A 23,539-nucleotide genomic window follows, 5' to 3' on the forward strand; every position below is an offset into this window, starting at 1 on the left:
CATTGAATGGATTGTAGAACCATTAACATACATCTGTAACTTATCATTTCAAACCAGTAAATTTCCCAATCAAATGAAAATAGCTAAGGTTGTGCCGCTGTATAAGACTGGGGATAGACACCACTTCACAAATTATAGACCTGTTTCTTTGCTTCCACAATTTTCCAAATTATTAGAAAAGTTATTCAATAATAGATTAGACAAATTCATAAATAAACATAAATTACTTACTGATAGTCAATATGGATTCAGAGCACATAATAGAATCAGTTGAGGAGATTACAAACGCCATAGACCACAAATTACATTCAGTTGGAATATTTATAGACCTTAAAAAGGCTTTTGATACAATCAATCATGACATATTAATCAGTAAACTTGAACAGTATGGGATTAGGGGGTTGGTGTTGCACTGGGTGAGAAGCTACTTAAGTAACAGAAAACAGTTTGTGAAGTTGGGGGAATATACATCATCATGCTTGGACAATGCTTGCGGCGTCCCACAGGGGTATTGGGTCCAAAACTGTTTCTAATTTATATAAATGATATTGTCAATGTTTCCAAAATATTAAAATTAGTATTATTTGCAGATGACACAAGCATTTTTTGTTCAGGGGAGGATTTGCAGGAGTTACTGAGGAGGATCAGTATAGAAATGGGAAAATTGAAAATATGGTTTGACAGAAACAAATTATCATTAAACTTAAGTAAAACAAAATACATGTTATTTGGCTATTGTAATACAGACATACAGGTTCAGTTACAAGTCGAGGGGGTAGATATTGAAAGGGTACATGAAAATACGTTTCTGGGGGTGATAATAGATGATAAGATAAACTGGAAGACTCATATAAAACATATACAAAGTAAACTGTCAAGAAGCATTTCAGTTCTAAACAAAGCAAAACATATTCTGGACCACAACTCACTCCGCATTCTTTACTGCTCACTGGTTTTACCATATTTACAGTACTGTGCAGAGGTATGGGGTAATACTTATAAAGGTACAACACAATCACTATCAGTAATGCAGAAAAGAGCTATAAGAATTATTCATAATACTGGCTATAGAGATCATACAATCCACTATTTTTACAATCCAAATTCTTAAAATTCACAGACTTGGTTCATTTTCAAACAGTACAAATCGTGTATAAAGCAATAAACAATTTACTTCCAGCAAATATTAAAAATATGTTTTTTAACAGATCAGGGGATTGCAGTCTGAGGGGGAAATTTAATTTAAAGCATCAGTGGGCACGAACAACATTAAAAGGTTTCTGTATTTCTGTCTGTGGGGTGAGGATGTGGAACAGATTGGGAGTGTGGCTCAAGCAATGTCCAAGCATGAACCAGTTCAAACAGCGGTACAAAAATATGTTTTTTTCTAGTTATAGGGAGGAGGAAGGGTAATGAGGGTTAGGGTGTTTTTGTTTTTTGGTTCGGCTTGTAAATATATAGTATTTTGTATGTAAATAGGTATGTGTAGGTGTATATTTATGTTTGTGTATATATGTGTATATATATATATATATATATATATATATATATATATATATATATGTGTGTATGTATATATATGTATATGTGTGTGTGTATGTATATATATGTATATGTGTGTGTGTGTATGTATATATATGTGTATGTATGTTGATATATATATATATACGAGGTCTATTAGAAAAGTATCCGACCTTATTATTTTTTTCAAAAACCATATGGATTTGAATCACGTGTGATTACATCAGACATGCTTGAACCCTCGTGGGCATGCGAGAGTTTTTTCACGCCTGTCGGTTACGTCATTCGCCTGTGGGCAGTCTTTGAGTGAGGAGTCGTCCACCCGCTCGTCGATTTTTTTCATTGTTTAGGAATGGCTCAGAGACTGTTGCTTTGATTGATAAAAATTTTTTCAAAACTGTAAGGCACAACTGAGTGGACACCATTCAATAAATTCAGCTGGTTTTCGGTAAAAATTTTAACGGCTGATGAGAGATTTTGGTCTGGTAGTGTCGCTTTAAGGACGGTCCACGGCGCCTTCGAGGCGGCAGCGTCTCGCCGTTTCAAGTTGAAAACTTCCACATTTCAGGCTCTGTTGACGCAGTAAGTCGTCAGAGAACAGAGAACTTTCAGAAGAAGTCGGCATGAGGAGTTTATTCGGACATTCCATTGTTAACGGTCATTTTGTAATGAAAGAACGTGCGGGCAGAGTCGCATGTCGGGCTGGACCCGACCGCGGGGGGGTCGCGGCAGGAAAAAACACCTCCGTTGGAAATCTTAACGGGCAAGTTGGAACATGCCCAAGCTGTTAAACAATTTCTCAGTTACTCACTTGTTGAAAGCCATTAAAAGCCGCCTGAATTCTACAAATGGTTTTCAACACGGAGGTGTTTTTCCTGTCGCGGCGCACACAGATTTGCCGAGTCGTCACGGAAACGACTCGGCGAATTTGCACGTACGTCTTTCATTAAAAAAATGTCCTTAAACAGTGGAATGTCCGCATAAATTCCTCATGCCGGCCTCTTCTGAATCTTCTCTGTTCTCTCACGATGTCCTGGGTGAATTAAGCCTTAAATTAGGATGTTTTCAGCTCGAAACAGGCCGACGACAGCGCCTGGAAGCGCTGCAGGACGTCCCGCTCCGTGGGAAGTCCTTACACCGACAGAAACACCCCATAATCTCTCATCAGCCGTTAAACTTTTCACAGAAAACCAGCTTAATTTCTCGAATAGTGTCCACTCGGATATTCCTCACAGGTCCAGAAAATTTTTTGATAAAGCAACGCGCGCCGTCTCGAGCAGCGTGTGAAACAAAGGAATTCAGCCGAGAGGGCGGGACCACATCTCACTCAAGGCCTGCCCACAGGGAAATGACGTCACCGACACGCGTGAAAAAACTCACGCATGCGCACGAGGGTTCAAGCATGATTGGTGTAATCGCATGTCATTCAAATCCATATAGTTAAAAAAAAAAAAGTAAAAGGGTCGGTTTATTATCTAAGAGACCTCGTATATATTGATATCGGTTTAGGTGTGTAGGAATCTATGTGTATATGTGGCAAAGGGTAGCTTCACCCTACCCCTTTTCGGACATGTTGGGTACACAGCAGGAACTTTTTTGTTGTTGTCTTTACTGATCTATCTTGTAATTGTTGTTGTATCAAATGTTCGAAATAAACAGTTTTCATTCATTCAATAAGGAGTGTTACTACAGCTTTAAGGATGACCCACAATGGCGCACGGCGCGCCGCGCTCCGAGCCGCCATCGAAAGGCAGAAACCACCAGATCATTTCTAAATGGATGGCTGTGTGGAGCCGGGACCATCGCGTGCAATTTCTCTGGTTATCACAAGAGCTGGACATCAGCCATTTTCTGGCAGATTTCACTTTTAACAAGAGATTTTGTCATGGAAAGCCGCGCAGAGCCTTCGCGCGTCACGACAGATTCGCTGAAGAAGCAGACAAAGGAACACCTCCGTTTCGGAGTATTAGAGGACAAGTTGGGACATGCCCAGCTCTCCACAATTTCTCTTATACTCACTCGACTGGTAAGCACTGACAGCCGAGATAGGCATGTCCCAACTTGTCCTCTAATATATATGAATCAAATCCATATAGTTAAAAAAAAAAATAAAAAGGACCGTTACTTTATTGACAGACCTCGTATACCTACAGTATTAATATACGTAAATGTATAAAAGCATGGTAGTTGCAATATATAAGATTGAACATTTTATTCTAAAACTGACTGTTGGGAAAGTGTAGTGACACGGACCCACAACAGGGGGTGTAAATGAACGGACAATGGAAGGAGTTAAATTAGAACACTTTACTGTTGTGAATGTCACAACCAAACACAGCAGATTACAGAATGTACACAAGTCAATTAATAAAGGTGTCGTGTGGGCAGCCTCGACGATAGGAGACGCCCGTCTGGAGACGAACCGGAACCACACGATTTCCACCGCCACCGAACCCGAGGGATACTGGAGCCGCCAAGTCCCGAAGTCCCCAGGTGACCACCGTCTCGGTGTGTCGGATCTGGTACTGCTGGCAGAAAACAAAAATAGTCAAGTGTGGGTGTGTGTGCACCCAGTAACAATTATGGTGGGAATTCCACCTCCACCTCTCACTCAATACGTGTTGCAGCGATCCCTCAGAGGAAAAGAGTGCCGTCCTGCACAGCCTCCACAAACTAAGGACCGGTACTCCTGCAAACACTCACAATAGATAGATTTAGAAAATTACCTCAAAGGCTGAGGATATTACCTCTTGATGAAGATGATATCTCGGCAATCTGGTGGAGGTGTCTTCCTGCTTTTATTCCAGATGTGGAGTAGATGATCAGTGACAGCTGTCATGGTTGATGGGTTACAGCTGTCACCACGGCTTGTTCCTGGAGGCGGCAGCGCCCTCTCGTGCCTGAAGCCCGCACTTCAGGCAGGGCGCCCTCTGGTGGTGGGCCAGCAGTACCTCCTCTTCTGGCGGCCCACACAACAGGACCCCCCCCCTCAACGGGCGCCTCCTGGCGCCCGACCAGGCTTGTTCGGGTGGCGACGGTAGAAATCGGCCAGGAGGGCCGGGTCCAGGATGAAGCTCCTCTTCACCCAGGAGCGTTCTTCGGGTCCATACCCTTCCCAGTCCACCAAATACTGAAAGCCCCGGCCCATTCGACGGACGTCCAAGAGCCGGCGTACTGTCCAAGCCGGCTCCCCGTCGATGATACGGGCAGGATGCGGCGCCGGACCGGGTGCACAGAGGGGTGAGGTGTGATGCGGTTTAATCCTGGAGACATGGAAGACCAGATGGATCCGCAGTGAGGCCGGGAGTCGGAGCCTCACTGCGGTAGGACTGAGGACCTTAAGGATCAATCAATCAATCAATCAATCAATCAATCAATTTTTTTATATAGCGCCAAATCACAACAAACAGTTGCCCCAAGGCGCTTTATATTGTAAGGCAAGGCCATACAATAATTATGTAAAACCCCAACGGTCAAAACGACCCCCTGTGAGCAAGCACTTGGCTACAGTGGGAAGGAAAAACTCCCTTTTAACAGGAAGAAACCTCCAGCAGAACCAGGCTCAGGGAGGGGCAGTCTTCTGCTGGGACTGGTTGGGGCTGAGGGAGAGAACCAGGAAAAAGACATGCTGTGGAGGGGAGCAGAGATCGATCACTAATGATTAAATGCAGAGTGGTGCATACAGAGCAAAAAGAGAAAGAAACAGTGCATCATGGGAACCCCCCAGCAGTCTACGTCTATAGCAGCATAACTAAGGGATGGTTCAGGGTCACCTGATCCAGCCCTAACTATAAGCTTTAGCAAAAAGGAAAGTTTTAAGCCTAATCTTAAAAGTAGAGAGGGTGTCTGTCTCCCTGATCTGAATTGGGAGCTGGTTCCACAGGAGAGGAGCCTGAAAGCTGAAGGCTCTGCCTCCCATTCTACTCTTACAAACCCTAGGAACTACAAGTAAGCCTGCAGTCTGAGAGCGAAGCGCTCTATTGGGGTGATATGGTACTACGAGGTCCCTAAGATAAGATGGGACCTGATTATTCAGAACCTTATAAGTAAGAAGAAGAATTTTAAATTCTATTCTAGAATTAACAGGAAGCCAATGAAGAGAGGCCAATATGGGTGAGATATGCTCTCTCCTTCCAGTCCCCGTCAGTACTCTAGCTGCAGCATTTTGAATTAACTGAAGGCTTTTTAGGGAACTTTTAGGACAACCTGATAATAATGAATTACAATAGTCCAGCCTAGAGGAAATAAATGCATGAATTAGTTTTTCTATTAGGATTTTCTATTTCAATTAGGATGGTGAATGGTCCGATGAAACGGTCTTTTAATTTGGGCGACTCGACCTGGAGTGGAATGTCCTTGGTGGATAGCCATACCTCCTGCCCGGGCTGGTATACGGGGGCCGGGGACCATCGACGGTCTGCATGGGCTTTTGTCCTCGTCCGGGCCCTCAATAAGACAGAACGGGCGGTGCGCCACACCCGACGGCATCTCCGCAGGTGGGCCTGGACCGAGGGCACACCGACCTCTCCCTCCACCAAAGGAAACAAAGGGGGTTGGTTCCCCAGACACACCTCAAACGGGGAGATGCCGGTGGCAGAGGACACTTGGCTGTTATGAGCGTACTCGATCCAGGCCAGATGTTCACTCCAAGCCGTCGGGTGTGCGGAGGTAGTACACCGAAGGGATTGCTCCAACTCTTGATTGGCCCGTTCGGCCTGTCCGTTAGTCTGAGGGTGATACCCAGACGAGAGGCTCACGGTGGCCCCCAGTTCCCGGCAGAAACTTCTCCATACCTGCGAGGAGAACTGGGGACCGCGATCTGAAACGATGTCTGTAGGTATCCCATGCAGCCGGACGACATGGTGGACCAGGAGGTCCGCCGTCTCCTGGGCCGACGGGAGCTTCGGGAGGGCCACGAAGTGGGCCGCCTTGGAGAATCGGTCCACTATCGTGAGAATGGTGGTGTGTCCCCGGGACGGCGGGAGGCCCGTGACAAAATCCAGACCGATGTGGGACCAGGGGCGATGAGGCACAGGAAGTGGCTGTAGGAGTCCCTGTGCCTTCTGGTGGTCCGCCTTGCCCCTGGCGCAGGTGGTGCAGGCCTGGATGTAAGCCCGGACATCAGTCTCTAGGGACACCCACCAGAAGCGCTGCCGGACCACTGCCACGGTCCTACGCACCCCTGGGTGGCAGGAGAGCTTGGACCCGTGACAGAAGTCCAGGACGGCAGCCCTGGCTTCTGGTGGGACGTATAGTCTGTCTTTCGGTCCAGTTCCGGGATCCGGGCTCCGTGCCAGGGCCTCCCGGACGGTCTTCTCCACGTCCCAGGTTAGGGTAGCCATGATAGTGGACTCCGGTAAGATGGGTTCCGGTGGATCCGACAGCTCGGTCTTGACTTCCCGTTCGTGCACCCGGGACAGGGCATCCGATCTCTGGTTTTTGGTCCCGGGGCAGTAGGTGATCCGGAAGTCAAAACGGCCAAAAAACAGTGACCAGCGGGCTTGCCTGGGGTTCAGTCGCTTGGCGGTCCTGATATACTCCAGGTTCCGGTGGTCAGTAAAAACCGTGAAAGGCACTGACGCTCCCTCTAGCAGGTGTCTCCACTCCTCAAGAGCCTCTTTCACCGCAAGGAGCTCTCGATTGCCCACGTCATAGTTCCGCTCTGCTGGGGTCAACCTGCGGGAAAAATAGGCACACGGGTGAAGAACCTTATCGGTCTCTCCGCCCTGGGATAGCACTGCTCCTATCCCTGAGTCAGAGGCGTCCACTTCAACCACAAACTGGCGACTAGGATCGGGCTGCACCAAGACAGGTGCAGTCGAGAAGCGCTGTTTCAACTCCCTAAACGCGGCATTGCACCGATCCGACCAGGTGAAGGGAACTTTTGGTGAGGTCAGGGCTGTCAGGGGGCTAACTATCTGACTATACCCCTTAATGAACCTCCTGTAAAAATTTGCGAAGCCGAGGAACTGTTGCAGCTTCCTACGGCTCGTAGGTTGGGGCCAGTCTCTCACCGCTACGACCTTGGCCGGATCCGGGGCGACGGAGTTGGAGGAGATGATAAACCCCAGGAAGGACAAAGAGGTGCGGTGAAACTCACACTTCTCGCCCTTCACAAACAGCCGGTTCTCCAACAACCGCTGCAGGACCTGACGTACATGCCGTACATGGGTCTCAGGGTCCGGAGAAAAGATGAGCATATCGTTCAGATATACGAAGACGAATCGGTGCAGGAAGTCCCGCAAGACGTCATTAACCAAAGCTTGGAACGTCGCGGGGGCGTTAGTGAGGCCAAACGGCATGACCAGGTACTCAAAATGACCTAACGGGGTGTTGAATGCCGTCTTCCATTCGTCTCCCTTCCGGATCCGAACTAGGTGGTATGCGTTCCTAAGATCCAACTTTGTGAAGATTTTGGCTCCATGCAGGGGGGGTGAACACCGAATCCAACAAAGGCAACGGGTATCAGTTGCGAACCGTGATCTCGTTCAGCCCCCGGTAATCAATGCATGGACGAAGACCGCCATCTTTTTTGCCCACAAAAAAGAAACCTGCTCCCATCGGAGAGGTGGAGTTACGGATCAGCCCGGCAGCTAAGGCGTCCCGGATGTAGGTCTCCATCGATTCGCGCTCAGGTCGGGAGAGGTTGTACAGCCTGCTGGACGGGAACTCCACACCTGGCAACAAATCGATGGCACAATCGTACGGACGGTGCGGGAGAAGGGTGAGTGCCCGATCCTTGCTAAAAACGTCAGCAAGATCGTGGTACTCAACCGGCACCAGCCGACAGATTGGGGGGAACTTTGACCTGCTCCTTAGCCTGGGAACCGGTTAAATCCCCGCTAAGGATTGTAACTGGGAGCCGTGTGGAAATGTGTGTGTGTCCCACGTGAATTTCTTGGCCCACCCTAAGCCCAGTTTCTAGGGGCGGGCGTTGGTGTTTAACCGTTCGGGGCAATTGCTCAATTGGTGCTCCATTGAGCCACAAACAAAACACGCCCCGCGGGGAAGCCTCCTCTGTCTATTCGGTGGTCTGAATGTGGCCCTGCTCGTGTCCATAGCTTCGTCAGCAGGGGGAGCTGTCACCCCACGGGACGTAGAGGCCAGGGAGCGTGGGAAGGGCGGACCTTTCTCGGACCCGGAAGGAAGAGGGACGGCACGCGCCCGGCCACGCCCTTCGTCTCCTTCCCGACGGCGTTCCTCCAACCGATTGTCTAACCGTATAACAAGATCGATAAGCCCATCTAATTCCCGCGGTTCATCCTTGGCCACCAGGTGCTCCTTCAGGACCGACGACAGTCCGTTTACGAAGGCGGCGCGGAACGCAGCGTTATTCCAGCCGGACCTCGCAGCCGCGATGCGGAAGTCGACTGCATAAGCGGCTGCGCTCCGGCGTCCCTGTCTCATTGACAGCAGCACAGTTGAAGCGGTCTCTCCCCTGTTAGGGTGATCAAACACTGTTCTGAACTCCCTCACAAACCCAGTGTACGTGTGAAGGAGCCGTGAATTTTGCTCCCAAAGCGCTGTAGCCCAAGCGCGTGCCTCTCCCCTAAGCAGAGTAATCACATAAGCTATTTTGCTAGCGTCTGATGCGTACATGATGGGACGTCGTGCGAAGACGAGCGAACACTGCATGAGAAAGTCCGCGCACGTCTCCACACAACCTCCGTACGGCTCTGGAAGGCTTATGAATGCTTCAGGGGATGGTGGGAGGGGTTGTTGAACCACCACAGGAACATTCATATCCTGCACAGGGTCGGCAGGAGGAGGAGCTGCAGCAGCGCCCTGAGCGCTCGCCGCCACTTGTGCGGAGAGAGCCTCCACCCTGCGGTTCAGGAGGATGTTTTGCTCGGTCATTTGATCCAACCGAGCCGTAAAGGCGGTGAGAATGTGCTGTAGCTCACCAATCACGCCTCCTGCAGACGCCTGCGCTCCCTGCTCTCCCATTGGTCATTCAACAGCCGGGTGACGCCCCTCGGAGTCCATGACGCTGGCCGAGATATCCTGTTGGGAAAGTGTAGTGACACGGACCCACAACAGGGGGCGTAAATGAACGGACAATGGAAGGAGTTAAATTAGAACACTTTACTGTTGTGAATGTCCAAACACAGCAGATTACAGAATGTACACAAGTCATTTAATAAAGGTGTTGTGTGGGCAGGCTCGACGATAGGAGACGCCCGTCTGGAGACGAACCGGAACCACACGATTTCCACCGCCACCGAACCCGAGGGATACTGGAGCCGCCAAGTCCCGAAGTCCCCAGGTGGCCACCGTCTCAGCGTGTCGGATCTGGTACTGCTGGCAGAAAACAAAAACAGTCAAGTGTGGGTGTGTGTGCACCCAGTAACAATTATGGTGGGAATTCCACCTCCACCTCTCACTCAATACGTGTTGCAGCGATCCCTCAGAGGAAAAGAGTGCCGTCCTGCACAGCCTCCACAAACTAAGGACCGGTACTCCTGCAAACATGGTTGATGGGTGACAGCTGTCACCACGGCTTATTCCTGGAGGCGGCAGCGCCCTCTCGTGCCTGAAGCCCGCACTTCAGGCAGGGCGCCCTCTGGTGGTGGGCCAGCAGTACCTCCTCTTCTGGCGGCCCACACAACACTGACATAGTAAAACTTCAGGTAGACATAGAAAACTGATAGGTTTTTGTTGTAAAATCTTTGAATCTTAGCGGTTCTAATATTGACAGGAAGATAACTGCATAATACAGTAGTATATGGTAAAGCTTCTCATGTCAGAGTATCAAAAGACAGTGTAGGCCTGTTCTTAGCCCTTTCTTACAGGATGTATGATATTTAAATCATTTTTACACCAGTGTAAGCCTTAGGGATACAGTAAGTCCTCTTTTAAATATCATTTTGTGATGCAGACTGTAGACTAGATCTAGAAGTGTGAGACATTTTTGGTTTGACGCTTCGCCACGCTCTTTTTGTTGTACAACCCCTGGCAAAAATTATGGAATCACCGACCTCAGAGGATGTTCATTCAGTTGTTTAATTTTGTAGAAAAAAAGCAGATCACAGACATGACACAAAACTAAAGTCATTTCAAATGGCAACTTTCTGGCTTTAAGAAACACTATAAGAAATCAAGAAAAAAAGATTGTGGTAGTCAGTAACGGTTACTTTTTTAGACCAAGCAGAGGAAAAAAATATGGAATCACCCTGTAAATCAGCATGTTCTCCCTCACGCCATCCATAAACCTCCGGTTTGGCCTCCTTCCTGTCATCAAATCTGACAACTCCATCCTCAGCATCCTTCTCTTCATCTACCCATGTCTACCCATTTTTTGATCAATATATGCTTTAGATCATCCACGAAGGTTGCTGTTATTGGTTGCTGAGGTTTTCCTTGACCTTTGACCAAACTATGGACTGGACTGCACTTTTCCATTTATACAGTAGTGTTCAGAATAATAGTAGTATTTCTCAACTGTGCTTGCATGCACCTCCCAATCACACTAGATCCCAAATGCCACACGAATGGACATTCAAATTACAGTAGTGTTCAGAATAATAGTAGTGCTATGTGACTAAAAAGATTAATCCAGGTTTTGAGTATATTTCTTATTGTTACATGGGAAACAAGGTACCAGTAGATTCAGTAGATTCTCACAAATCCAACAAGACCAAGCATTCATGATATGCACACTCTTAAGGCTATGAAATTGGGCTATTAGTAAAAAAAGTAGAAAAGGGGTGTTCACAATATTAGTAGTAGCATCTGCTGTTGACGCTACAAACTCAAAACTATTATGTTCAAACTGCTTTGTTAGCAATCCTGTGAATCACTAAACTAGTATTTAGTTGTACAGTTTTTCATGATTTCTTCACATCCGCGAGGCATTAATTTTGTTGGTTTGGAACCAAGATTTTGCCGTTTACTAGTGTGCTTGGGGTCATTGTCTTGTTGAAACACCCATTTCAAGGGCATGACCTCTTCAAGTATTTTGACATATCCAAACTGATCCATGATACCTGGTATGCGATATATAGGCCCAACACCATAGTAAGAGAAACATGCCCATATCATGATGCTTGCACCACCATGCTTCACTGTCTTCACTGTGAACTGTGGCTTGAATTCAGAGTTTGGGGGTCATCTCACAAACTGTCTGCGGCCCTTGGACCCAAAAAGAACAATTTTACTCTCATCAGTCCACAAAATATTCCTCCATTTCTCTTTAGGCCAGTTGATGTGTTTTTTAATTATTATTAATAAATTAGCTTCAGACAGGCGTCTTCTAAGTGTCACAGCACTTACAGGTAACTCCAGACTGTCTTTGATCATCCTGGAGCTGATCAATGGGTGAACCTTTGCCATTCTGGTTATTCTTCTATCCATTTTGTCTTATTGGATTTGTGAGAATCTACTAGTACCTTGTTTCCCATGTAACAATAAGAAATATACTCAAAACCTGGATTAATCTTTTTAGTCACAGAGCACTACTATTATTCTGAACACTACTGTATCAGAAGCTCTAAGCACTTTATAATAATGCCTCACAAGGCGCTCACTACACACCAAGAGCAACTTGGGTGTTAAGAACCTTGCCAAAGGGCCTTTAGTGACTTTCTGGCCAGACAGGGATTTGAACTGGGGATCCTTTGGTTTCAAGCCCACTGCTTAACCACCAGACCATCACCCCAAACTACTCCAAAATATTAAAAAACTGCTGCAGGTCATCCACAGAGGATGGTCTTTGGTATACCAAAACAAACACATGAGAACAACAACAAGACTATGTTTTCCTTGACCTCTTTCATTTTGACTGGCTGGTTGTATCCTAAGATGGGTTCAAGCTTTTTCATCCATCCATCCATTTTCTGAACCCAGTTATTCCAGTTAAGGGTCATGTAGGGATGTAGCCTACCCTGCGAGAGATGTGGTACACCCTGGACGGGCCCGCCAGTCTATTGCAGGTCGGATTCAAGCTTTTCACCAAGGAATTCAGTTAATTAGTTTTTTAGTCATTATTTTAAGAATTCATTAAAGAATGAACAGGTAGCTCAGCTGGACAGGAGCTGGACTACTTCACTAGGTTGCTGACACATACTGCAGTTGTGTTTCATCATTAACATCCATCGTTCACCAATAGGTACAATTGAGCACGGCCCCAAAATTGACGGAAGTCACCAGGCGGCTTTGACACTGCAAGAGAACATGACACATAGATTCAACTGTCAGTCAGACAGCTGGGATCCCCGAGCACCTCCCTTACTCACCTGGTACCTGAACAGAGAGCAACAGAACGAACCATCATCGAACCCCAGGCGGCTGGTGATGACATCAAAAGAAAGGTCCAAGGTCATCAGACCAGGGAGCAATCACAACACTACCTTCTCTTTGCGAGCCAAGAAGTGGGACAGGGAACTGGTTTGTGTTTCGTCAAACCCTAAGACAGGAGAGAGCTATAACGCCACCGTCACACTCAACGTCCAGTGTGAGTATGTGTACTCATGTCGGTTTGATTTTGGCGTTAAATGTACACTCCACCAGTCTCTGCAACTACAGTTTATTTAAAAAACAAACTGGACTTATGTGAAGCCCAGTACTCAAATGCTGCATTTCTTGTCCATCTTTCCTTTGTCTCCTAGTTCAGCCAGAGATCATTAAGGTCAGTGCCCATTACAGTGAAACCTCAGACCCCGGACTGTCCCTGGTTCTCTTTGCCTTGGTACGATCCAACCCACCTGCCACCATCACCTTTGTGGACCAGTCAGGACAGCCTGTAGCGAACACCACAGACTTCCTCATCCTGGACTCGAGAAGCTACCCCTGGCTGACCAATCACACGCTGAGGGTCACACTCAGCAGCCTATCGGGGAACGTCTCGTTGATTGCCAGCAACAGTGTCGGAACGGTGCAGAGCAACCTCACCCTGGCAGGTTAATCACAAAGGTTCAGTAAGAAATGAAAAGATGTCACTTCAACCATATTAACCCCAGCACATAGTCCAACCCTTCAACCATATGTGTGTTGTGGTGCAAGACTTTATATCTGCATGCTTTTGTATGTCCATGTGTGTGTAATATCTCATTAACAGTACAATAACCCATAGGGATCACCTATGGAGTAGATTAGTGGATAAGAGTTTTGGGTGGTTTATATATTTGGATATAAGGAGCCATGGGATCGATGGACAAAGGTGTTTGGTGATGCCAGTATCTCTGCAAGAGAATGAAGATCTTTTCGGTCCTACTTCTTCAGATGTTAATGATTGGTTGTGAGACTTGGAGGCTAATGAGTGACATAAAGTCAAGACAGGCTGTCAAAGTTGATGTTCCCTCACACTCGTTTGATACAAAGTCATTCCAGTGGTAACCAAGGATCCTCAGAAGAGACCTGGTGCCAAAGACATCCCATCTCCCAATCAAATATTAACATAGGACACACCAGGACCTGAAAGACTTATACCTCTGTTCTCTTGCAAAGATATTGACATCACCAAACACCTTCACCCAGTGACCTCATGGCTCCTTATATGCAAGTAAGGCTTAGTCTGAGATGGAATAGTAGGCGTTCAATTCCTCAACAATGCAGGACCTGTGTGGTGGATCACAAACACAGGCCCCTCAGTGTTGAGGAACCAAGCAGGCGAAGAACAGCAGATAGATGGTTACTTTTGACAGGTGGGGACAGAATAGTTGTCTCGTGGGTGTTTGCCATCCAGGATCCAAGGCAGTTCTGTGATATTGTGGATACGGTTGCATGCTCCAAGACTTGACTTGGGATTACAAGTCAAGACAAATGATAACAACTTCACTCTGTACAGCATTTTTGTTTTCATAGTTAACATATTAATGACAGTATTTTTTTTTTGGGGGGGGGGGGGGGGGGGCATGTGAGGCAATAAAGCATTTTCAAAACATGGAGGACACTTGAAACTTACACTATACAGTAGGTGTCTCTGGGAAACAGCTGAGTGGATTAATGTTTAGGGTTGTCTGGTTTATCCCTTTGTGTATTAATGAGAATGAAATTATAATAATTACACACCTCATTAGCAGTACAGATTAGCCACTTGAGTCTTACTCCATAGATGCCCCTGGGGAGTACATCAGTTAATTCCACTTTAGGATTAGGGGAAGCCGGGGCACAGTGGATCAGAAATGTTGTTTTGTGGCAGCATAAACACATTATGCATAGGTTTAGGTCATTCTATTGTGGATTTAATACAGCAAGTTATTGTTTATAAGGCTGTGTTATTATTTCTCTCCAAGTGTAATTTACAGGTGTTTAAAATTGATTTAAAAATTTTGATTCACTGTGCCCCGGACATTAATTCACAGGGCACAGTGAATCAGTGTCCTGCCAAGACCCACAGTGAATCAACTTAGAATATAATAAAAAAATACAACTATAAAGGTTTCTTCAAAATTATTAAATATATGCTGATGTATATACAAACTATAATCCAGCAAACCAGCTATGTAATGTGTGAGAGTCTTATATAGTGATAAGTCCTTTAGAAACTATTATAAATACAACTGTCATCATTTCTGTTCAAACGTGAAAACAGTTGTTATATACACAAATTCTAGAAATAATTCATAGAAAAATAAATGTATAAGCTTTAACAAGTAATATTTGTCATCCACTTGATAGTGGGGCTTAGTAAATCACTTTCTAGACTGATTCACTAGGCCCCGATTCACTGTGCCCCGGGTGCATGTGACACATATTAGTCATGTTATCAACTAGCTGATAGTCTGGAGAAGACATAACACATGCTCATCAGTTGGACGGGGTAGTCTTCTAACTAACAATTTTTTGGGCCACCTTTCCTCTGTTGTGAGAAATAAATACAAAGACACTGACATCCACAAACTTTACTTTTGATAGGAAAAAACTGACTTCACTTGCCACTTAGTTTAACCCTTAACGTATCCAAAAACAAAATGCTAATTTATAAGGTTTTTATGCATAAAAATATGGCATAAATGCTTCAAATACATATGTAGTTTTGCAGCTATAGCTGCTGATTCACTGTGCCCTGTGATTCACCGTGCCCCGGTTTCCCCTACTTGATTCATATATTTGTTTAGGACAGGGAATGTAATTATTTTTCTTGTCAATGCAGTGACACATTAAAAAAACCTGTCAGTGACTTGAGACTTACACCACATGTATGCTGTGGGGATGGGATGCGATAAACCTTCGGCTGGTTTGGTGCATATAGTGCTTTCACAATTTTTGTTTGGTGTTGACAATGAAACAATACGAGGCTTGGCTGAAAAGTTCTGCCTTCTGTGTGATTTCAGCAAGCAACAAGCGAGATGCTAACATGAATCACATATCTGGTTAAAACTTGGAATGTTCTCATCCAGGCAGCGTCATTGCTTTTCCACATAGTCACTGTCCCTTTCCACACACTCGCACCAATGCTGGATAAGTATTTGCATTCTGTCAGTGAAGAAATGAGCTTGTCTGAAAGTGGAAGATGGAATAATTTGAAGCCAGTTGGTGATAAAGTGCAGTTGTCACTCCTCCCTAGTTTTATTTTAATCTATTTCTGTCATGTTTGGAATGTGACAGTTAAGAAATGAAACTCTTTCATTGTCCTCCTCCTTCCAGAGTTCCTGCAGTCCCGTGTGGAAGTGCCCATGCTGGGAATCGTGACTGGAGGTTCCATGGCCTTCATGGCGCTCCTCATCCTCAGTCTCATCGTGCTGTGCCTCATGCAGAAAAACAAGAGCAAGTCTGTCGGTGAGTCTGCAATGTGCTTTTGGAGTGTGGATCAGTCAAGCATCTGGTCAAACATTTATTTACTCGTTCACCATCCTGTGTTTTGTTACAGATGAGCCCGTGGAGATTCTGATGATGAAGAAAAGGTAAATGAAGTAGTTAACTGAATATTTGTTGAACCAGCTTCACAGTATCAGAATAAAGTAAGTGAGGCAGATCAGCATGGTGGGTCTGCGTCCTGTCAGACCCACCAGAAATAAAAACAACAGCAGTTAAAGGGCCATACCGTACAAAATGTATTTTTGCTCATATTTACAGTTGAGTATGATTGCACTTTTCTGTTACAAAGTACAGAAAGTACCATGGCTTATAAAATTGTTCATGGACTTGCACCTCCCTATCTGGCTCACCTGGTAAGGCCCTATGTATCAGCTCAAGCCCTGCGTTCTCAGGGTGCAGGACGTTTGTGTGTTCCCAGGGTGAATAAAAAGTCTGCCGGTCGCAGAGTTTTCTCTTACCGCACCCCAGCTCTGTGGAACGATCTCCCGGCAGTTGGATACTGTAAAGACTTTTAAATCACGTTGAAAGACTCACTTGTTTTCCTTGTTTTATCATTAGTTTTTATTGTGTTATCATGTGTTTTTATTTTTGTGTTCTTTTATGGTTTTGTCTGTTTATTGTGTTTTTTAATTTTTATTCAGTTTTCTCTGTTTTTATTTTTCTGTGTGAAACGCCTTGAGGCGATCTCATCACGAATTGGCGATATATAAATTAATACATTTGAGATTTGAATTTTACCACAATTCTGTATCTGTGCATGTGCAAAACCTGCTTAAGCTTGAAACGGCTGTATGTGTGTGTGTGAGGCTGTGGACAAGATAACTCAAAAACAGTTGGATGAATTTACTTCAAACTTGGTGAGAATATTACTTGGATAAATATCTAGAGGTGATTGGATTTTGGAGTAGTTTGGTTATACATCAAGGAAAAAACATGATCTGCAAAACGCTTTTAGTGCAACCAAGAAACCTAAATAGATGATTTAGAGCAGGGGTTCTCAATCCGGTCCTCAAGGACCCCTGAACCTGCACATTTTGCATCTCTCCCTGCTCCGCCACAAGCTAATTTGCTAATTCAGGTGTCTGTTAGGAGTTGATTGGCTGTGCACCTGAATTAGCAAATCAGCTTGTGGCAGAGCAGGCAGAGATGGAAAATGTGCAGGTTCAGTGGTCCTTATTGATTAGCAAAAGACCTTCTTGCCTGGGATCACTTCCCGTCTGGCTCCCTGCTGCCTTTCTTTCCATATCCAGTGACTCATAAATAACACCCCTTTAAACCCTTAAAACAAGAGCAGCCCAGTGTTGGGCTGGAATTATGGAATTTACTTGACTTTTCCTGGGATTAGCAGGGCATGCAGAAGATCAATTCAGTGACTGGTTCACAGAATTGCTATATACTCAGCCCTGAACTCTTGGGTTCTGATAGACACAGGTGAGGACCAGTGATGCTCCTATTTTGGGCCTTGCAAACTAAAATAATGGCAGACAGGCCTGTCAAGTTAAGCCTTGTTGCTAATGTTGCTAATCGTAGGGTCCAGGTGGCCATTGTTGCTTGTTTTCAAATTGCTATTTCTCTCCAAAATGGCAACATATAAATCTATCAGAGTTGCATATCTGCCTTTTGTGGATGATGTTTCCCAAAGTCTTTAATCCCAAAGTGATTTTTCCGGTCTGGCAGGGATTTGAGCCTAGGATCCTCTGGCCCCTCACTCCTGTTTTAATTAAAGTCGGATTCCCTTGGTCCACACCTCAACAGGCAGTCTCTTACTTCATACCCAGGTGTTACGACATGGACGAGGGGTTGGATTTGGACACCCAAAATCTGTTGCTTTAAGGAGTGGAAGACAGTACAAATCTCAAATGTAGAACTCCCTTTCTTATATCACACGTGATGGTCAAGAGGTTAAAGAGATGGGCTTGTGACCAGAGGATCCTTTGGTCAAATCCCCATCAGACCAGAAAATCATCAATTAAATCACTTGGGGAACGTCCTTAATCCCCACGTTGCTCCTGGTGTGAAGTTGGGCACCTTGCATGGCAGCACCCGGACTTTGGTGTGTGTATGTGAGGCACTGCTGTAAAGCCCTTTTTTTGATATAACTGCAGTCCATTACATAGCTTCCTTACTAACTGTCTCACATATTTCATCCATCTCAGCAACATTAATGGGTTTGGAGTGCAACACTCTTATTCTCTTGTGCCCTTATGAATATTCTTTGGCATTTGGCAGCACGGGAACAACCTAATTCCTGTTTGTTCTCGATATTACCTGGACAGTGACTCGACCAATGTGAAGACAGAGAAACATGATAAGATCTACATCCCCAGAGAGAACATGTCTCTACCTTCCAACGTCCATCTGTACGACCTCAGCACTTTGCAGAAAGGTAAGAAGGCCAAGCCACCTCAGAGCTGCATAATCTTTTGGTATCCAAGAACGCCAGCATTTTTCAACATGGGTGTATTTTTAGATGACAGTTGATTTTTGCTCATCTTTCACCATGAACAAAAAACATTTTTAATCAGTGCAGTGTTGATTCAGAATACAAGCATGATCATGAGCTAAATGGTTACATAATGTCATTCTACGGGACAAGCTGAAATCACTCACAGTAAACCGCTTCTCGTCGCCAAGAAGAGGTTTAAAATGTTGTTCTAAATATCTGGTAGCATGAAGTCCATTTGGTGGCGCTGCTCTCGACTGAGTCATTACAAATGGATGGACAATGTGGGGCTCATTCTTCTGCTTACAACAGCAAATTGCAGCACAGTGGACACTATTAAGAAGATAAGGTAAGAAGGTAACTATAACCAGGTTTTTTAAAAGGTTTCCTTCCAGTTCATTAGGGAGACATGCACATTTACCTCTGTAGGGATCCTCTGTGTGATACCAGTCACTTCTAATAGCATTTTCAAAATGCCTGTTCAGTGGCAATAAATAGCGCTTTACTGTGTTTTTAACTTGCCCCATACAGTTACATCATGTAGTTATTTAACCTGTCATATTTACATTCTATATCAATAAGTGGCTTGATTAAAATGTTTTTGTTCTAAGTAAAAAGATGAACACAAAAAAAGATCTAAAAAAGTACAGCCCAGGTTGAAAATGCCAGTTCTCCTTTATTATGCAAAATATTAACTTCACTAAAAACTTAGCAATATGTTTTACTCTCTGGGGTCTTTGGGCGCACAGGCGCCTCCAAGTGTACTTTTCATTATACTTCTGTTAACAGATCATCAATGGAACGTGTCAGAGACTTCGTTTGATGACATCCTGAAAATACAAATTCTCTTCCTGAAATTACAAGTTCTCTGCTTTAGATGATCTTTGACTCAGAGCCAGTCCTAGAGGCCAGAGCATATCACATGCATATGTCTCTCTATGCCTGCAAGAGGCTGCACTCTGGTTGCAGCGTCTGTTCATGGGAGATCCTCACTGAAACTTGCCAGTAAACACTCAGAAATCCTAAAAGAACAGTCCTGTTCACCTGAAAACACTGAACATTTTGATAAGCAACACACAGGCATCATAAGTACCTTAAAATGGAAATTACTGAAAATATGCCAAAATTGAGAAAATTCCCTTGGATCCCAGAGGGTTAAAGCGTACATTATTCATGAAGTCATAACTGCAGTTTAAACTTGCCACGTGGCATGTGCAGCCACTACATTGTGCTGGTTCCAAGCCTGGATAAATGAGTAGGGTTGCACCCAAAGCGATCAAATTGAAGGGGTGATCATGAATATCATCAGTGCATATGCCTCACAGGTAGGTTGCGAGATGAAGGAGAAAGAAGATTTCTGGGGTGAGTTAGATGACGTGGTAGAGAGTGTGCGCAAGCATGAAAGAGTGGTGATAGGGGTGGACTCCAATGGCCATGTTGGCGAAGGGAACAGAGATGATGAGGAAGTAATGGGTAGATATGGTATCAAGGACAGGAATGTGAAAGGCCAGATGGTAGTTGATTTTGCAATAAGGATGGAAATGGCTGTGGTGAATACCTACTTTAAGAAAAAGGAGGAGCACAGGATGACATATAAGAGTGGAGGAAGGTGCACACAGGTGGACTACATTCTTTGTGGGAGATGCAAGCTAAAAGAAATTGGAGACTAAGGCGGTAGCAGGGGAAAGTGTAGCTCGACAGCATAGGATGGTGGTTTGTAGGATGAGGAGGAAGAGAGTTAGAACTCAATAAAGGATCAGATGATGGAAGCTGAAGGAGGAAGACTGTTGTTGTGAGACAGGCACTGGATGGAGGGGAAGCAGTTTTGGACAACTGGAAAAGTACTGCAGATGTGGTGAGGGAGACAGCTAGGAAGGTACCGGGTGTGACATCTGGACAGTGTAAGGAAGACAAGCAGACTTGGTGGTGGAATGAAGATTTTCAGGAAAGCATAAGGAGAAAGAACTTGGAACTTGAAAGACTTGGGATAAAGAGATGAAGAAAATAGACAGGAGTACAAGGAGATGTGATGTAAGGTGAAAAGAGAAGTGGCAAAACCTAAGGAAAAGGCATATAGCGACCTGTACAAGAAGTAGAACAGTAAGGATGGAGAAAAGGACTTGTACCGATTGGCCAGAAAAAGGGACTGAACTAGAAAGGATGTGCAGCAAATTGGGATAATAAAGGATACAGGTGATAAAGTGCTGACAAGTGAGGACAGTGTGTTGAGAAGGTGGATGAGATATTGTGAGGAGCTGATGAATGAAGAAAATGAGAGAGAGAAAAGGCTGGATGAGAGAGTAAATAAGGAAGTGCAAGAGATTAGTATGGATGAAGTGATGGCAGCTATGAATAGGATGAAGAGTGGAAAGGCAGTTGGCCCTGATGACATTCCAGTGGAGGCATGGAAATGTCGAGGAGAGATGGCAGTGGAGTTTCTAATCAGACTGTTTAATAAAATCTTGGAAAGTGAGAAGATGCCTGAAGAGTGGAGCCGAAGTATGCTGGTTCCTATTTTTAAGAACAAGGGTGATGTGCAGAGCTGCAGTAACTACAGAGGAATAAAGCTGATCAGCCACAGTATGAAGTTATGGGGAGGAGTAGCAGAAGCTAGGCTTAGAAAACAGGTGAAGTTCTGTGAGCAGCAATATGGTTTCATGCAGAGAAAGAGCATTCCAGATGCAATGTTTCTTCTGATAGTACTGATAGAGAAGTATAGAGAGGGGCGGAAGGAGTTACATTGTGTGTTTGTAGATTTAGAGAAAGCTTATGACAGGGTGCCAAAAGAAGAGTTGTGGTATTGTGTGAGGAAGTCTGGAGTGGCAGAGAGGTATGTAAGGGTAGTGTAGAAGGATAGTGTGACAGAGGTGAGATGCGCAGTAGAAATGACAGACTCATTCAAGGTGGAGGTGGGATTACACCAAGGATCAGCTCTGAGCTCTTTCTTGTATGCAATGGTGATGGACAGGTTGACAGATGAGGTCAGACAGGAGTCTCCATGGACTATGATGTTTGCAGATGACATTGTGATCTGTAGTGAGAGTAGAGAGCAGGCTGAGTCTAGTCTGGAGAGCTGGAGATATGCTCTGGAGAGAAGGGGAATGAAAGTCAGTAGGAGCAAGACTGAGTACATGTGTGTGAATGGGAGGGAGCCCAGTGGAACAGTGCAGTTACAAGGAGTACAGGTGGTGAAAGTAGACAGTTTAAATACTTGGGATCAACTGTCCAAACTAATGGAGAGTGTGGTAGAGAAGTGACCAAAAGCGTGCAGGCAGGGTGGAGTGGGTGGAGAAACGTGTCAGGACTGATTTGTGACCAAAGAATATCAGCAAGAGTGAAGGGGAAAGTCTACAAGACAGTAGTTAGACCAGCTATGTTGTACGGCTTAGAGACGGTAGCACTAACAAAAAGACAGGACACAGAGCTGGAGGTGGCAGAGCTGAAGATGTTGAAATTTGCTTTGGGAGTGATGAGAATGGACAAGATTAGGAATGAACATATCAGAGGGACAGCTCAGGTGGGACGGTTTGGAGACAAAGTCAGAGAGGTGAGATTGAGATGGTTTGGACATGTGCAGAGAAGGGACCCAGGGTATATAGGGAGAAGGATGCTGAAGATGGAGCCACCAGGCAGGAGGAGAAGAGGGAGGCCAAAGAGGAGGTTTATGGATGTGCTGAGGGAGGACATGCAGGTGGTTGGTGTGACAGAGGAAGATACAGAGGACAGGGTGAGATGGAAACAACTGATCTGCTGTGGTTACCCCTAACGGGAACAGCCAAAAGACAAAGAAGAACTGAAGTTTAAAGTTGCAGTATTACCAGGAAGGTGTGAAAAGACTTGAAACTCAATTGCTAAACCAGTCAGAAGACATTCTGATGAAAGCATGTACAGCTGGGCTGGAAGGTCGCAAAAAAGGTTTGTCTAGTTCTATATTTTTAACATGGTGGGTAATATGGTTCCTTAAAGTAGTATTGATATGTAATCAGGTAAATTAATCAGTACATCTTATTAATCAGGTAAATTACCTGATTAATAAGATATACCATAATTCAGACAGAAACGTCTTTCTTGTTTTGATTTTGTAGCCCGTGAGGTTGCACAAAGGAACAGTTTCAGAGAGAAGAAGGAGGAAGAGGAGGAAGACCTGTCTCTTGCTTATGCCGCCAGAGGTTAGAAAAATACACACTAATACTGTATTATAAACAGCATTTTTCAGTGTTAAATGCATTGAAGCTTTCATGTTTTACATTTTTGTTGGTGCTATATGTCACCACAGGTTTCGCCAGATATCCGATGGTGGGTTACATCTACAAGGTCAACAGCACAAGTAGCGAGGAAATCTGGCTCTGACTGACCCCAAAGTGATCCACAGACTCAGATGCATGCAAAAAACAAACAAACAAACAAAAAAGTGCAACTGTCCATTTAGGCTCCAAAAACAACCGGCAGTCATTATTACAACTAAAAGCTGGACCTGGACTCCCTGATCAGGAAAGGCACAGTTGGTTTTGAAGTCAGTTTCTCTGAAGCACACGTGCACGGCATCGTGCAGGAAGAGCCTCAAACATAAATGTTTGTAAATTAAAACATTAATATTTCTTGGATGTGGTTTGACTGTAAATGTAAATGAGTGCTCTGCTCATAAAGTGTCAAAGGACATTTCAGGTGCATATTCCCATTATGTTTCACTTTGCACTTCGCTGACACCAGACCTTTACAATAATTTGGAATAATCATATGAAATGAACTAGATATCTGAAGACAGAGCCATATCATTAATTTGAAGTTGTTCTTGAACCTCGTAAGTCAGATAAATGC

At 44.9% G+C, this 23,539-nt stretch overlaps 1 protein-coding gene across 2 annotated transcripts in view; it reads left to right on the forward strand.

Annotated features, from left to right (window-relative positions):
• LOC117508236 (transmembrane protein 25) overlaps positions 1–23,164 on the forward strand; it is a 33,824-nt gene extending 10,660 nt beyond the window's left edge. For both annotated transcript variants that reach the window (XM_034167907.1, XM_034167908.1), the window contains exons 3-9: positions 12,629–12,973; positions 13,128–13,418; positions 16,108–16,239; positions 16,331–16,364; positions 18,555–18,664; positions 22,807–22,890; positions 22,998–23,164. In XM_034167907.1, the coding sequence (XP_034023798.1) occupies positions 12,629–12,973; positions 13,128–13,418; positions 16,108–16,239; positions 16,331–16,364; positions 18,555–18,664; positions 22,807–22,890; positions 22,998–23,071 (1,070 nt within the window). In that variant the 3' untranslated portion in view covers positions 23,072–23,164. The remainder of the gene's footprint in view (positions 1–12,628; positions 12,974–13,127; positions 13,419–16,107; positions 16,240–16,330; positions 16,365–18,554; positions 18,665–22,806; positions 22,891–22,997) is intronic.
• The last annotated feature ends 375 nt before the right edge of the window (positions 23,165–23,539 follow it).

Source organism: Thalassophryne amazonica, chromosome 4 (assembly GCF_902500255.1).
Source record: "Thalassophryne amazonica chromosome 4, fThaAma1.1, whole genome shotgun sequence".
NCBI lineage: Eukaryota > Metazoa > Chordata > Actinopteri > Batrachoidiformes > Batrachoididae > Thalassophryne > Thalassophryne amazonica.